Below are 13,184 nucleotides of genomic sequence, written 5' to 3' on the forward strand. Positions count from 1 at the left end.
CCCTGCCTCCAATGTGGGTGCAGCCATCTTGACCATTACGGCATGATGGTCAATTTGCATATCCCCTCTTTATTAGATAGGGGTTTAATCTCCAAAATTTACAGGGAATTCATGCAACTTAACAAAAGGAAGATAAGCAATCCAATTAATAAATGGGCAAAGGATCTAAATAGACTCTTTTTGAAAGAGGACATACAGAAGGCCAAGAGACACATGAAAACGTGCTCAATGTCACTAATCATCCAAGAGATGGAAATCAAAACAACAATGAGTTAGTATCTCACACCTGTCAGAATGGCTATCATCAACAAATCAACAAACACAAGTGCTGGCAAGGATGTGGAGAAAAAAGAACCCTCGTGTACTGCTGGTGGGAATGCAGACTGGTTCAGCCACTGTCAAAAACAAAAAGTTAAAAATGGAACTCCAGTTTGATCCAGTAATCCCACTTCTAGCAATATATCCCAAGAAACCAGAAACACCAATCAGAAAGGATATATGCACCCCAATTTTCATAGCAGCACAATTTACAATAGCTAAGATTTGGAAACAGCCTAAGTGGCCATCAGTAGATGAGTGGAATAAAAAACTGTGGTACACCTACACAATGGAATACTACGCTGCTATAAAAAAGAAGGAACTTTTACCATTTGCAACAGCATGGATGGAACTGGACAGCATTATGCTAAGTGAAATAAGCCAGTCAGAGAAAGAGAAATATCACATGATCTCACTCATTTATGGAATATAATGAACAACATAAACTGATAAACAAAAATAGATCCAGAGACAAGGTAACACTGAACAGACCGTCCAACCTCAAAGAGAAATCAGGGGAGGGGGTGGGTAGAGATCAACCAAAGGACTTGTATGCATGCATATTAGCATAACCAATGGACACAGACACTGGGGCGATGGGGGCTTATCTTGGGGGTGGGAGTGGCCAGCGGGGTCAATTGGGGAAAAAGGAGACACATGTAATACTTTAGACAATAAAAAAGACAGGATGCTATGAAAAAGAAATACAGAAAAATAAAAAGAACCCCTAGAAATTAAAAGCATGGCATCAAAATGAAAAAGTCATGGAAAGTGTTGGAAAATAAAATTGATAAAATCATCCAAACAGTAATATAAAATTAAAATGAGATGGAAAATAGGAAAAAGACAATAAGATTAGAAAATAATACATGAAATCTAATATCTGAAAAGTAGAAGCTCTAGGACAGTGGTCGGCAAACTCATTAGTCAACAGAGCGGCAAACCGCAGCTCGCGAGCCGCATGTTAATGCTTTTGTAAATATAAAATTGTTTGCCTGGCTGGTGTAGCTTAGTTGGTTGGGCATTGTTTGGTGCACTGAAAGGTTGCCAGTTCAATTCTCCATCAGGGCACAGGCCCGGGTTGTGGGATCAATCCTCGGTTGGGGGCAGGCAGGAGGCAGGCAATCAATGTTTTAATCTCACATCTGTTTCTCTCTCTCCCTCTCCCTTCCTCTCTCTCTTAAAATCAATAAAAATTCTTTTTAAATTTTTTCTTTAAATTTTTAAAGCTGTAAAGAATATATAGCACATAATTAGCAATATATAAATATATACTGAATTAAATTATACATTATAACACAGAATTTGGGGGTAAAGTAAGATCAAGCTCACAAGTAAGTACAATTTATGGAGCGCTAGAACATTCTCCCTAACATCCAAATATATCTTTGATATCAATTACCTCTGTGATAGTAAACCCTGAAATAGGCATCGGCACTGAAATAGGAGATAAAGAATGAAAGAGTGAGATGAAGTGGAAAAATAAAATCTTACCAACTCTTGAAATTTTTAAGATCCAGTCTGGGAAGCAGTCTTTATTTATTCTATCAAATTTCTCACACCTCCAAATCCCAATATAGAAAAATAGTATGGCATCGATATGATTAACTGCTGTCAACCTTGCCAGCAGGGAAATATAATCATTTTTTCTTATTTTTGTAACATAGCATGAAATATGGATGAACTATTATCAAAATGGTTTGACAATAAAAAGGAAAGCAAAGAAATTTTAAGAAATAATCCATATTGCTTTTTTAAAGACCCTTTTTAGTATATAACAAAGGAAGCAAAATATTTAAAAGATCAGCTAACTGGAACAGATTTCAATATAATCTCTAAAGGGTTGCATAAAGTAGCAATAATACTTCCTAAAACTTAATGTATCGTATTTTCAAACTCTTCAAGAATAAATTCATAAATTTCACTCACCATTTTGGGAAGCCTCATCAACATATCTTTGCAGCGCATTACACAAGTAGATGCTCTTTGAAAATCATCTTGAGCAATTGCCTGGGAAAGTAAAAATTATTAATAATTGGCTAAAATGAAGTAACAAGGCTATATGTCTACAAGTCAATTTTAACATATTTTAACTATTACTTATAAGTCTTAATTTGTTTTCTAATTTTTTTAGCAACACTAGTTCGTCTAGTTAAACATAATAACCAGCTCAAAATACAGAGAAATAAGTAGCAAGAATCTTAGGTAACACAGAATTGACACTGTATGACTAGTATTAGTTTACTTTCTCTGGAAATGCCAAAACTGGTGTACAATCGTATGTTATTATATTACTAGAGGCCTGATGCATGAAAATTCATGCACTGGAGGGGGGGTCCCTCAGCCCGGCCTGCCCTTTCTCACAGTCCAGGAGCCCTCAGGGGCGGGAGGCAACCCAGTGATCAGGGGAAGGCAACGCCCCCCATCACACCTCTGCTGCTGCCACTGCCGGCAGCGCAAGTCTTGGCTGGCCTGATTACCTGAGCCTCGGGCGGCCCGGGGCGGATGGGCAGCCACCATCCGAGGCTTGGCTGTGCCTTGGGCCAGCCCTGGGCAGCTAGGGGGCTGAGGGGACAGGGGGACTCCAGAGGCAGGCACGTGCCTCCTGCTCAGGCGGGTCTGAGGGGACTGGGCACCACCATCTTGTGGCTGTGGGCACTGCCATCTTTGAGGGTGTGGCAGTCAATTAGAATATTTCCTCCTTATTGGCTGTGGGTGCTGCCATTTTTGTGTGGGCGTTACAGTCAATTAGCATATTTCCTCTTTATTAAATAGGATGATATAATGCCAAGTCTAATAGATGATTCCTAGACTTGAATAGGTCTTGTATTAGAGAAAATTTTTATTTTAAATAACAGTCTTTAGTCGTAAAACAGGCTCACTATAACTCGTAGCCTGAAGAGCTGTGAACATCTGCAATGAAAGGCAGTTTAGTACAATCTCATCTTGGAGCCAGAAGAGTTACTCGGATATTTATTATGTACATCTCTAAACTTTATGGATTCAGTTTCTTCATCTATAAAATGAGGACACTGTACTAGCTTACCCCTAATTTCTTTCAACAGCTTTATAATTTTCAGTGTACTAGTCTTACACTTCTGTTAAATTCATTTATAAGTATAATTCCTAAATAAAATTATCCCTATTTTCAAATGACATGATCTTGTATATAAAATATCCTCAGAAACCTATAAAAACTCTAATAAACAAGTTCAGTCAGATTACAGGGCACAATATATAAAACTCTATTGTTTGTCTATCCATTAACAATGAGTAAACAAAATATAAAATTAAGAACATAATTTTATTTAAATTAATATAAAAAAATAAATTAAAATAATTGGGAATAAATTTAACAAAAGAACTGCAAAACGTGTACATGAAAAACTACAAAAAATTGTTTACATAAATTAAAGAAGACGTGAGGAGAAACCAAGATGGTGGCATAGGTAACCACCTAAACTGCTGCCTCGCACAACAATTTCAAAATTACAACTAAAAGACAAAACGGATATCATCCAGAACCACAGGAAGGCTGGCTGAGTGGAAATTCTACAACTAGAAGGAAAGAGAAAAGCACACAGACTCAGAGGAGCTGCGGAAGGCAGAGGTACAGAGACACACGTGTGGAGAGGACTGGCAACTGAGTGCGCGGCTGGCTTTCTCAAGGGGGAGGAAGACAAAAGCTCCTGACTGCGCTGAACTCCAGTTCCGGGTGAGACTCTGGGGACCCAGACTCATAAGGGGAGAAACTGGACTGTCATGAAAGAGAAAAGCACACTGAGACCCAGAGGAACTGCAGAAGGCAGAGGTACCGAGGTGCGTGCGTGTGGAGAGGGCAGGCAACTGAGTACGCAGATGGCTTTCTCAAGTGGGAGGGAGACAAAAGCTCCCGACTGCTCTGAACACTGGTTCCAGGCGAGACTCTGGGGACCCAAACTCATTCGGGGAGAAACTGGACTGTCTGGCAGCGGGCGAAACTTGAGGGCGGCTTTCTCTCAGAGGTGCTTGCAGCAATTACCGTGGGACACTGAGATCCAGGGGCCCCTTAGGGCAGGGCTGACGGGAAGCCAATGCTGTCTGCTCCACCCTGAGACTCCGCCCCATCCAAGCTGAGCACAGAGGCTTTTTCAAGTCTTGTCTCATAAGGGTGTCTCCAGCACAGAAATTCTCCCAGCATAGACACAACTGATACTCACAGCCAATTGGCCTGGAGGTCTATTCCTCCCAGTGATACCAACAACAATCAAGGCTTAACTACAACAAGACTGTGCACATAGCCCAAAAAGGGGTGCACCAAGAATGTCCACCTCAGGTAACTGGGGAGGCTGAGCCACTGGGCCCTATTGGACGCCTAGCACACAAAGCCATTCTATCAACTCAGAAAAGCAGCCAAAATGCAGAGACAAAGAAACAGGTCACAAATGAAAGAAATGGAGGAAAGCAAACGACTGGATATAGAGTTCAAAACCACGGTTATAAAGTTGCTCAAGATTCTTCTAGAAAAGGCCGATAAATTTAGTGAGACCCTGAAGGAAATGAAAAAGGACCAACTAAAAATTAAGCATACACTGACTGAAATAAAAAATAACATACAGAGATCCAACAGCAGACAAGTGGATCGCAAGAATCAAGTCAAAGATTTGAAATACAAAGAAGCAAAAAACACCCAACAGGAAAAGCGAAAAGAAAAAGGAATCCAAAAATATTAAGATAGTGTAAGGAGCCTCTGGGACAACTTCAAGCGTACCAACATCAGAATTATGGGGGTGCCAGAAGAAGAGAGAGCAAGATACTGAAAACCTATTTTAAGAAATAATGAGAAAGGAGAGAAAGCAAGATGGCAGCATAGGTAAGCACCTAAACTGCTGCCCCGCACAACAATTTCAAAACTACAACTAAAAGACAGAATGGACACCATCCAGAACCACAGGAAAGCTGGCTGAGTGAAAATTCTACAACTAGAAGGAAAGAGAAAAGCTCACAGAGAATTGGAGGTACAGCAAAGGGTCTTTGTGTGCACAGAGAGGAAGGGCGGCTGAGAGCCTGGCTGACTTTCTCTGGTGGAAGGGGGAAGGAAGCCCCCGACTGCACTGAACCCCAGTTCTGACTGCACTGAACCCCAGTCCCGGGTGAAACCCCGTGGACCCATGCTCATACAGGGGGAGTCTGGACTATCAGGTAGAGAGAAAGGCACCTGGAAACCCGGGAAAGACCCAGGGGAGCCCCGGCGGGCAGGGGTCTGGAGGCGCGCACGCCAGTGTGCACAAAGGCTGCAGAGGTTGGCACTGGCTTTCCCTAGTGGAAGGGAGTCAGAAGCTCCTGACTGCACTGAGCCCCAGTTCTGACTGCACTGAACCCCAGTTCCAGGTGAGACCCTGGGGACCCACGCTCTTGTGGGGGGAATCTGGACTCTCGGGAAGAGACTCGGGAGCCGGGGAAGGCAGAGGTCTAGAGGCGCAGAAGCGCGCAAGGGCAAGGCTGACTGGAAGCCAAGACTGTCTGCTCCACCTTGAGACTCCACCCCATCCAAGCTGAGCACAGAAGCTATTGCAATTTGGCAAGTCTAATCCTATAAGGCTGTCTCCAGCACCGAACTTCTTCCAGCATAGACACAGCTGATTCTTACAGCCAACTGGCCTGGAGATCAATTCCTCCCAGTGATACCAACAACAATCAAGACTTAACTACAACAAGGCTGTACACACAGGGGTGCACCAAGAGTGTCCACCTCAGGTTAACTGGGGAGGCCGACGCACTGGGCCATATAGGAAACCTAGCACACAAATCTACCCTACCAACTCAGGGAAGCAGTGAAAATGCGGCATCAAAGAAACAGATCACAGCCGAAACCGGTTTGGCTCAGTGGATAGAGCGTCGGCCTGCGGACTGAAAGGTCCCGGGTTCGATTCCGGTCAAGGGCATGTACCTTGGTTGTGGGCACATCCTCAGTGGGAGGTGTGCAGGAGGCAGCTGATCGATGTTTCTCTCTCATCGATGTTTCTAGCTCTCTATCCCTCTCCCTTCCTCTCTGTGAAATATCAATAAAATATATTTTTTTTAAACAAAGAAAGAAACAGATCACAAATGAAAGAAATGGAGGAAAACAAATGACTGGATATAGAATTCAAAACCACGGATATAAGGCTTTTCAAGAATATCCTAGAAAAGGCCGATAAATATAACGAGACCCTCGAAGATATGAAAAAGGACCAACTAGAAATTAAACATACACTGACTGAAATAAAAAATATTATACAGAGACCCAACAACAGACTAGAGGAACACAAGAATCAAGTCAAAGAATTGAAATACAAAGAAGCAAAAAACACTCAACCGAAAAAGCAAAAAGAAAAAAAAATCCAAAAAGTTGAAGATAGTGTAAGAAGCCTCTGGGACAACTTCAAGCGTACCAACATCAGAATTATGGGGGTGCCAGAAGAAGAGAGAGAGCAAGATACTGAAAACCTATTTGAAGAAATAATGACAAAAAACTTCCCCCACCTGGTGAAAGAAATAGACTTAAAGTCCAGGAAGCACACAGAACCCCAAACAAAAGGAATCCAAAGAGGACCAAACCAAGACACATCATAATTAAAATGCCAAGGACAAAAGACAAAGAGAGAATCTTAAAAGCAGCAAGAGAAAAACAGTTAGTTACCTACAAGGGAGCACCCATAGGATTGTCAGCTGATTTCTCAACAGAAACTATGCAGGCCAGATGGGAGTGGCAAGAAATATTCAAAGTGATGAATAGCAAGAACCTACAACCAAGAGTACTCTACCCAGCAAAGCTATCATTCAGAATTGACAGGCAGATAAAGAGCTTCACAGACAAGAAAAAGCTAAAGGAGTTCATCACCACCAAACCAGTATTATATGAAATGCTGAAAGGTATTCTTTAAGAAGAGGGAAAAGTAAAGATAAAAATTATGAACAACAAATACATATCTATCAACAAGTGAATCTAAAAATCAAGTGAATAAAAATTCTGATGAACAGAATAAACTGGTGAATATAATAGAATCAGGGGCATAGAAAGGGAGTGGACTGACAATTCTCAGGGGGAAAGAGTTGTGGGGGGTGCGGGAAGAGACTGGACAAAAATCGTACACCTATGGCCGAAACCGTTTTGGCTCAGTGGATAGAGCGTCGGCCTGCGGACTCAAGGGTCCCAGGTTCGATTCCGGTCAAGGGCATGTACTGTGGTTGCGGGCACATCCCCAGTGGGGGGTGTGCAGGAGGCGGCTGATCAATGTTTCTATCTCATCGATGTTTCTAGCTCTCTATCCCTCTCCCTTCCTCTCTGTAAAATATCAATAAAATATATTAAAAAATAATAATAATTAAAAAAAATCGTACACCTATGGATGAGGACAGTCGGGGGGGCGGGTAAGGGCAGAGGTTGGGGTGGGAACCGGGTGGAGGGGAGCTATGGGGGGAAAAAAGAGGAACAGTTGTAATAATCTGAACAATAAAGATTTTATTAAATAAAAGAAAATTAATAAACAAAAAAATTAAAGAAGACCTAATTAAACAGTAATACATTCCATGTTCGCAAATCAGAAAACTTCACAGTCTTAAGATGGCAATACTCCCTAAATTGAACTATAGATTCAATACAATTCCCCTCAAAATTCTAGCTGGCTTTTTTGCAGAAACTGATTGTCTGATCTTAAATTTCATATGGAAATTAAGTTACACAGAACAGACAAGAACATTTGGAAAAAAACAAACTTGCAGGGATCACACTTCCCTATTTCAAAATGCATTACAAAGCTAGAGTAATCAAAAATTCTTGGTGATATGAAATTAAAAGTTAACCAACTATAATTCAACAAAGAATTCCCTGCTCTATGAAAACATGCTCAAAGTCACTAATCATCCGAGAGATGCAAATGAAAATGACAATGAGGTACTATCTCACACCTGTCAGAATGGCTATCATCAACAAAGCAACAAACGACAAGTGCTGGCGAGGATGTGGGAAAAATGAACCCTTGTGCACTGCTGGTGAGAATGCAGACTGGTGCAGCCACTGTGGAGAACAGTATGGAGTTTCCTCAAAAAAACTAAAAATGGAACTCCCATTTGACCCAGTGATCCCACTTCTAGCAATATATCCCAAGAAGCTAGAAACACCAATCAGAAAGGATATAAGAACCCCTATGTTCATAGCAGCACAATTCACCATAGCTAAGATTTGGAAACACCTAAGTGCCCATCAGCAGATGAGTGGATTAAAAAACTGTGGTACATCTACACAATGGAATACTACGCTGCGGTAAAAAAGAAGGAGTTCTTACCATTTGCAAGAACATGGATGGAGATGGAGAGCATTATGCTAAGTGTAATAAGCCAGGCAGAGAAAGATAAATATCACATGATCTCACTCATTTGTGGAATATAATGAACAACATAAACTGATGAACAAAAATAGATCCAGAGACAGAGAAACATCATTCAGAACGTCAAACCTCAGGGAAGGTAGGGGACAGTGTGGGTAAGTGGGAGAGATCAACCAAAGGACTTATATGCATGCATGTAAGACTAATCAATGTACACAGACAACAGGGGCATGGGGGCATGAATGGGAGGTGGGGGTAATGGGGGAATAAGGACACATATGTAATACCTTAATCAATAAAGAAATTAAAAAAAAATAAGGAAGCAACCCTGCCAACACCTTGATCTTGGACTTCTAGCCTCCAGAACTGAGAGAGAATAAATTTCTGTTGTTTAAGCCAAAAAAATAAACAATAAATAAAAATAAAATAAAATAATAAGAGGTACAAACCTCTAGTTACAAAATAAGTAAGTCACGGGGATTTAATGAACTGCATAAAAAACATAGCTAATAGTAACATAATAACTAGATTTATCACAGTGATCATTTAATAAGGTATATATGTTGAATCATTATGCTGTACTAGTATACCTGAAATCCATATAATATTGTATGTCAGCTATATTTTAATTTATAAAAATATTTTAACCTCATGATATCTGAATGTAATAAAAATATGTTTTGAGATGGTTCTGAAAATAAATAAATGTTGTTGAGACAACTAGAAAACTACATGCAAAAGAAAGCAGTTAGACCCCCATCTCACACCATGCTCTAAAATTATCTTGAAATTGAACATACATATAAACAATAGTGCTAAAATTATAAAACTCTTAGATATGAAGAAACTGGAGCCTTCATACACTAGTAGTCAAAGTTTAAAATCATACAGTCACTGTGGAAAACAGTCCTACAGTTTCATAAAACGTTAAACATAGAGTTATCATGTTATTCAGCAATTCTACTCACAGGTATATATCTAAGAAATCTATAATAATAAAAATGTAATATGCCAATTAGACCAGAAGGCCGAATGACCTTCCAGATGTCCTTATGGACAACCTTCCAGATGAAGCTGAAGCTGGGGCTTCAAGGGCCAAGGCAAGCCGCTGCAGCTGTGAGCGTTGAGCCTCTTGCACGAATTTCATGCATTGAGACTCTAGTATAAAAATATGTACACAACAATCTGTACATGAATGTTCACAAGAGAATCCTACATAATAAAGAGGTAATATGCAAAATGACCATCACTCCAACACACAAGATGGATGCCCCCATGTGGTCAAAGATGGCCACCCCCATGTGAACACAAGATGGCTGCCACAAGATGTCTGGCAGGGGAGGGCAGTTATGGGCAATCAGGCCAGCAGGGGAGGGCAGTGGGGGGGGACCAGGCCTACAAGGGAGGGCTGTTGGGGGTGATCGTCCTGCAGGGGAGGGCAGTTAGGGGTGACCGGGCTGGCAAAGGAGGGCAGTTGGGGGAGACCAGGCCTGCAGGGGAGGACAGTTCGGCGGGGACCCAGGCCTGCATGGGAGGGCAGTTGGGGGGACCAGGCCTGCAGGGGAGGGCAGTTGGGGGTGACCAGGCCTGCAGGGGAGGGCAGATGGGTTGACTAGGCCTGCAGGGGAGGGCAGTTAGGGGCGACCAGGCTGGCAAGGGATGGCAGTTAGGGGTGACTGGGCCAGCAGGGGAGGGCAGTTGGGGGCGACCAGACCTGCAGGGGAGGATAGTTAAAGGTGACCAGGCCGGCAGGGGAGGGCAGTTAGGGGCAATCGGGATGGCAGGGGAGCAGTTAGACGTTGATCAGGCTGGCAGGGCAATGGTTAGGGGGTGATCAGGCTGGCAGGCAGAAGTGGTTAGGGGCAATCAGGCAGGCAGGCAGGCAAGCGGTTGGGAGCCAGCAGTCCTGGATTGTGAGAGGGATGTCCGACTGCCCATTTAGGCTTGATCCCAGGATCGGGCCTAAACGGGCAGTCGGACATCCCTTGAAGGGTCTCAGATTGGAGAGGGTGCAGGCTGGGCTGAGGGACACCCCCTCCCCCGTGCACGAATTTCATGCACCGGGCTTCTCTCTAGTTATTCAAAATATCCCAAAGTGGAAAACAATCCAAATGTTCATCAATGAATGAATGCATAAACAAAATGTGGTATATCCATATAGTGGAACATTATTTAGTAATAAAAAGATAAAGTATTGATACATACTACAACATGGATTAACCCTAAAAACATGCTAAGTAAAAAAAGCTAATCACAAAAAATACTTATGGTATGATTTCAGTTATCTGAAATGTCCAGAATAGGTAAATCTATAGAGACAGAAAGTAGATTAATGGTTGCTAGGCTGGGATCAGGAGGAACTGGGAGTGACTGGTAATGGGTAGGGAGTTTCCTTTTGGGGTGATAAAAATGCTTTACTCTTATTAGATTATGGCAAAGATTGCATAATTTTGTGAATATATTAAATCCACTGAACTGTACATTTTAAATGTATATGAATTTTATAGTATATGAATTGTCTCAATAAATGTCAATAAATGTAATAAAAAGATTACACTAGATGATGTTTAAGATCTCTTTCATTTCTAGAATTACATAATTATAGAACACAAACTCATCACAAATAACATTTAGTCAACTGAAAATGCACACCTAACTGTATGGTGACAAAAGGAAGAAATCCAAAAGAAAAACAGAGGTAAAGTACAACTTGGAACACTGATAGCAGCAGACTTTTAGAAAATATCAACAAACAACTCAGAACAATCGCAAATGAGAAGACTCTTATCAGGCACATATTTTAGGCAGACTGTAAATAAAAGAGAGTCACAAAGATGTGTGTTTCAAGTAGAGGCTACTGCCATAAATAACTGATAGATATTACGTGCAGTGGTAAAATGATGTTTAGTTATATATCAGTCTTTTCAACTTCATCCAACCCCACATATATACCAATCACCATCAGTAATGTTACCTTCAGATACAAAACAGAGATTTAAAAAGTCAAATATAATCTTACTAGAGACTTGGTGCACGAATTTGCGCACGGGTGGGGTCCCTCAGCCTAGATGGCAATCGAGGCCTACTGGGGGCTGGCTGGCTGGGAGGAGGGACCCCAGGAGATTGGCCAGCCAGCAGGATGGGGGGGGGAGGATCCACAGGAGGTTGGTTCTGGGAGCGCACTGACCACCAGGGGGCAGCTCCTGCATTAACTGCCTGCCCCCTGGTGGTCAGTGCACGTCATAGCAACTGGTTGACCAGTCGTTCCGGTCGTTGGGTCGTAACGGTCGCTTAGGCTTTTATATATATAGATGAAAGGCCAATGACACCTGACTTTCTTCTAATAGATCATCGCTTTTGCATTTACATATACCAAATGCCTCACTGTGAGGCCCTGGTGACTATGATACCTACTGACTCTGCTTGGTAAGAAAGCACTTTGAAAAGATTCCTCTCAACAGCCAACTTCTGCATAGTCACTTGGGTCTCAGTGAAGCTGCTCTGCATTAATATGGCATATAATTGCTCCAACCCCTGGAAAATAAAACAACAATACTGTGTAATAATGAGAATAACAACTGTTACAAATAATTGCCACAGCTAAAAAATCAGTGGTAACTTACAGCCACAGCAGCTTGAAAAAATTCATCAGCAATCACAGCATTTCCAACATCCACCCACCCTTTTCCTGTTTTCATAGTCATCTGTAAGAGAGAGATTAGAAAATATATTATTTTTAATCACACCTCCTCCAAACTGGTTGAAGAGGGTACTGAAGAAAATATTTAATTTTCTGTCCATATTCAGTAGTGTAATCCACAGAAAACAAAAAGTTATCAGCTTTATTAGAGTTCTGTGTTCTGCTTTGAACTCCATAATTTAAGAGAAATGGTCTTAAGAAAAGCAATAATAAAAATAGCCCGGTGGCATGACTCAGTGATTGAGCATTGACCTGTTAACCACAGTTTGATTCCCAGTAGGGCATGTGCCTGGGTTTCGGGCTCAATTCCCAGTGTGGGGCAGGCAGGAGGCAGATGGTCAATGATTGATGTTTCTCTCATCATTGATGTTTCTATCTCTCTCTCCCTCTCCCTTATTCTATGAAATTAATAAAAATATTTTTAATTAATAAAGCAGCCATTGTGACTCAGTGGTTGAGCCTCAACCCATGAACCAGGAGGTCATGGTTTGATTCCCTGACAGGGGACATGCCCAGGTTGTGGGCTCAATCCCCAGTGTGGGGTGCACAGAAGGCAGCCAATCAATGATTCTCTCTCATCATTGATGTTTTTCTCCCTCTCCCTTCCTCTCTGAAATCAATAAAAATATATTTATTTAAAAAAGGTATTTATAAAAAAATTAATAGACTTTCCAAGCTGGAGTGGCTCAGTTGGTTGAGTGTACTATGCACTGAGGGGTTTCCAACTGAAAATGCACACCTAACTGGGTTGCAGGTTTGATCCCCCATCAGGGAGTGTGCAGAAGGTAACCAACTGATGTTTCTTTCTCACATCAATG

The 13,184-nt window shown here is 41.7% G+C and overlaps 1 protein-coding gene across 1 annotated transcript in view; it reads right to left on the reverse strand.

Moving 5' to 3' along the window:
• The window catches only part of TEX11 (testis expressed 11), a gene marked incomplete at both ends in the record, with an annotated part of 517,390 nt that overhangs the window by 424,191 nt on the left and 80,015 nt on the right, over positions 1-13,184 (reverse strand). Inside the window, 3 exons of the mRNA XM_080652805.1 lie at positions 2,248-2,328; positions 12,081-12,200; positions 12,290-12,370. Of these exons, the coding sequence (XP_080508931.1) occupies positions 2,248-2,328; positions 12,081-12,200; positions 12,290-12,370 (282 nt within the window). The remainder of the gene's footprint in view (positions 1-2,247; positions 2,329-12,080; positions 12,201-12,289; positions 12,371-13,184) is intronic.

This window comes from Plecotus auritus (genome assembly GCF_963455305.1).
Source record: "Plecotus auritus genome assembly, chromosome: X".
Lineage (NCBI taxonomy): Eukaryota > Metazoa > Chordata > Mammalia > Chiroptera > Vespertilionidae > Plecotus > Plecotus auritus.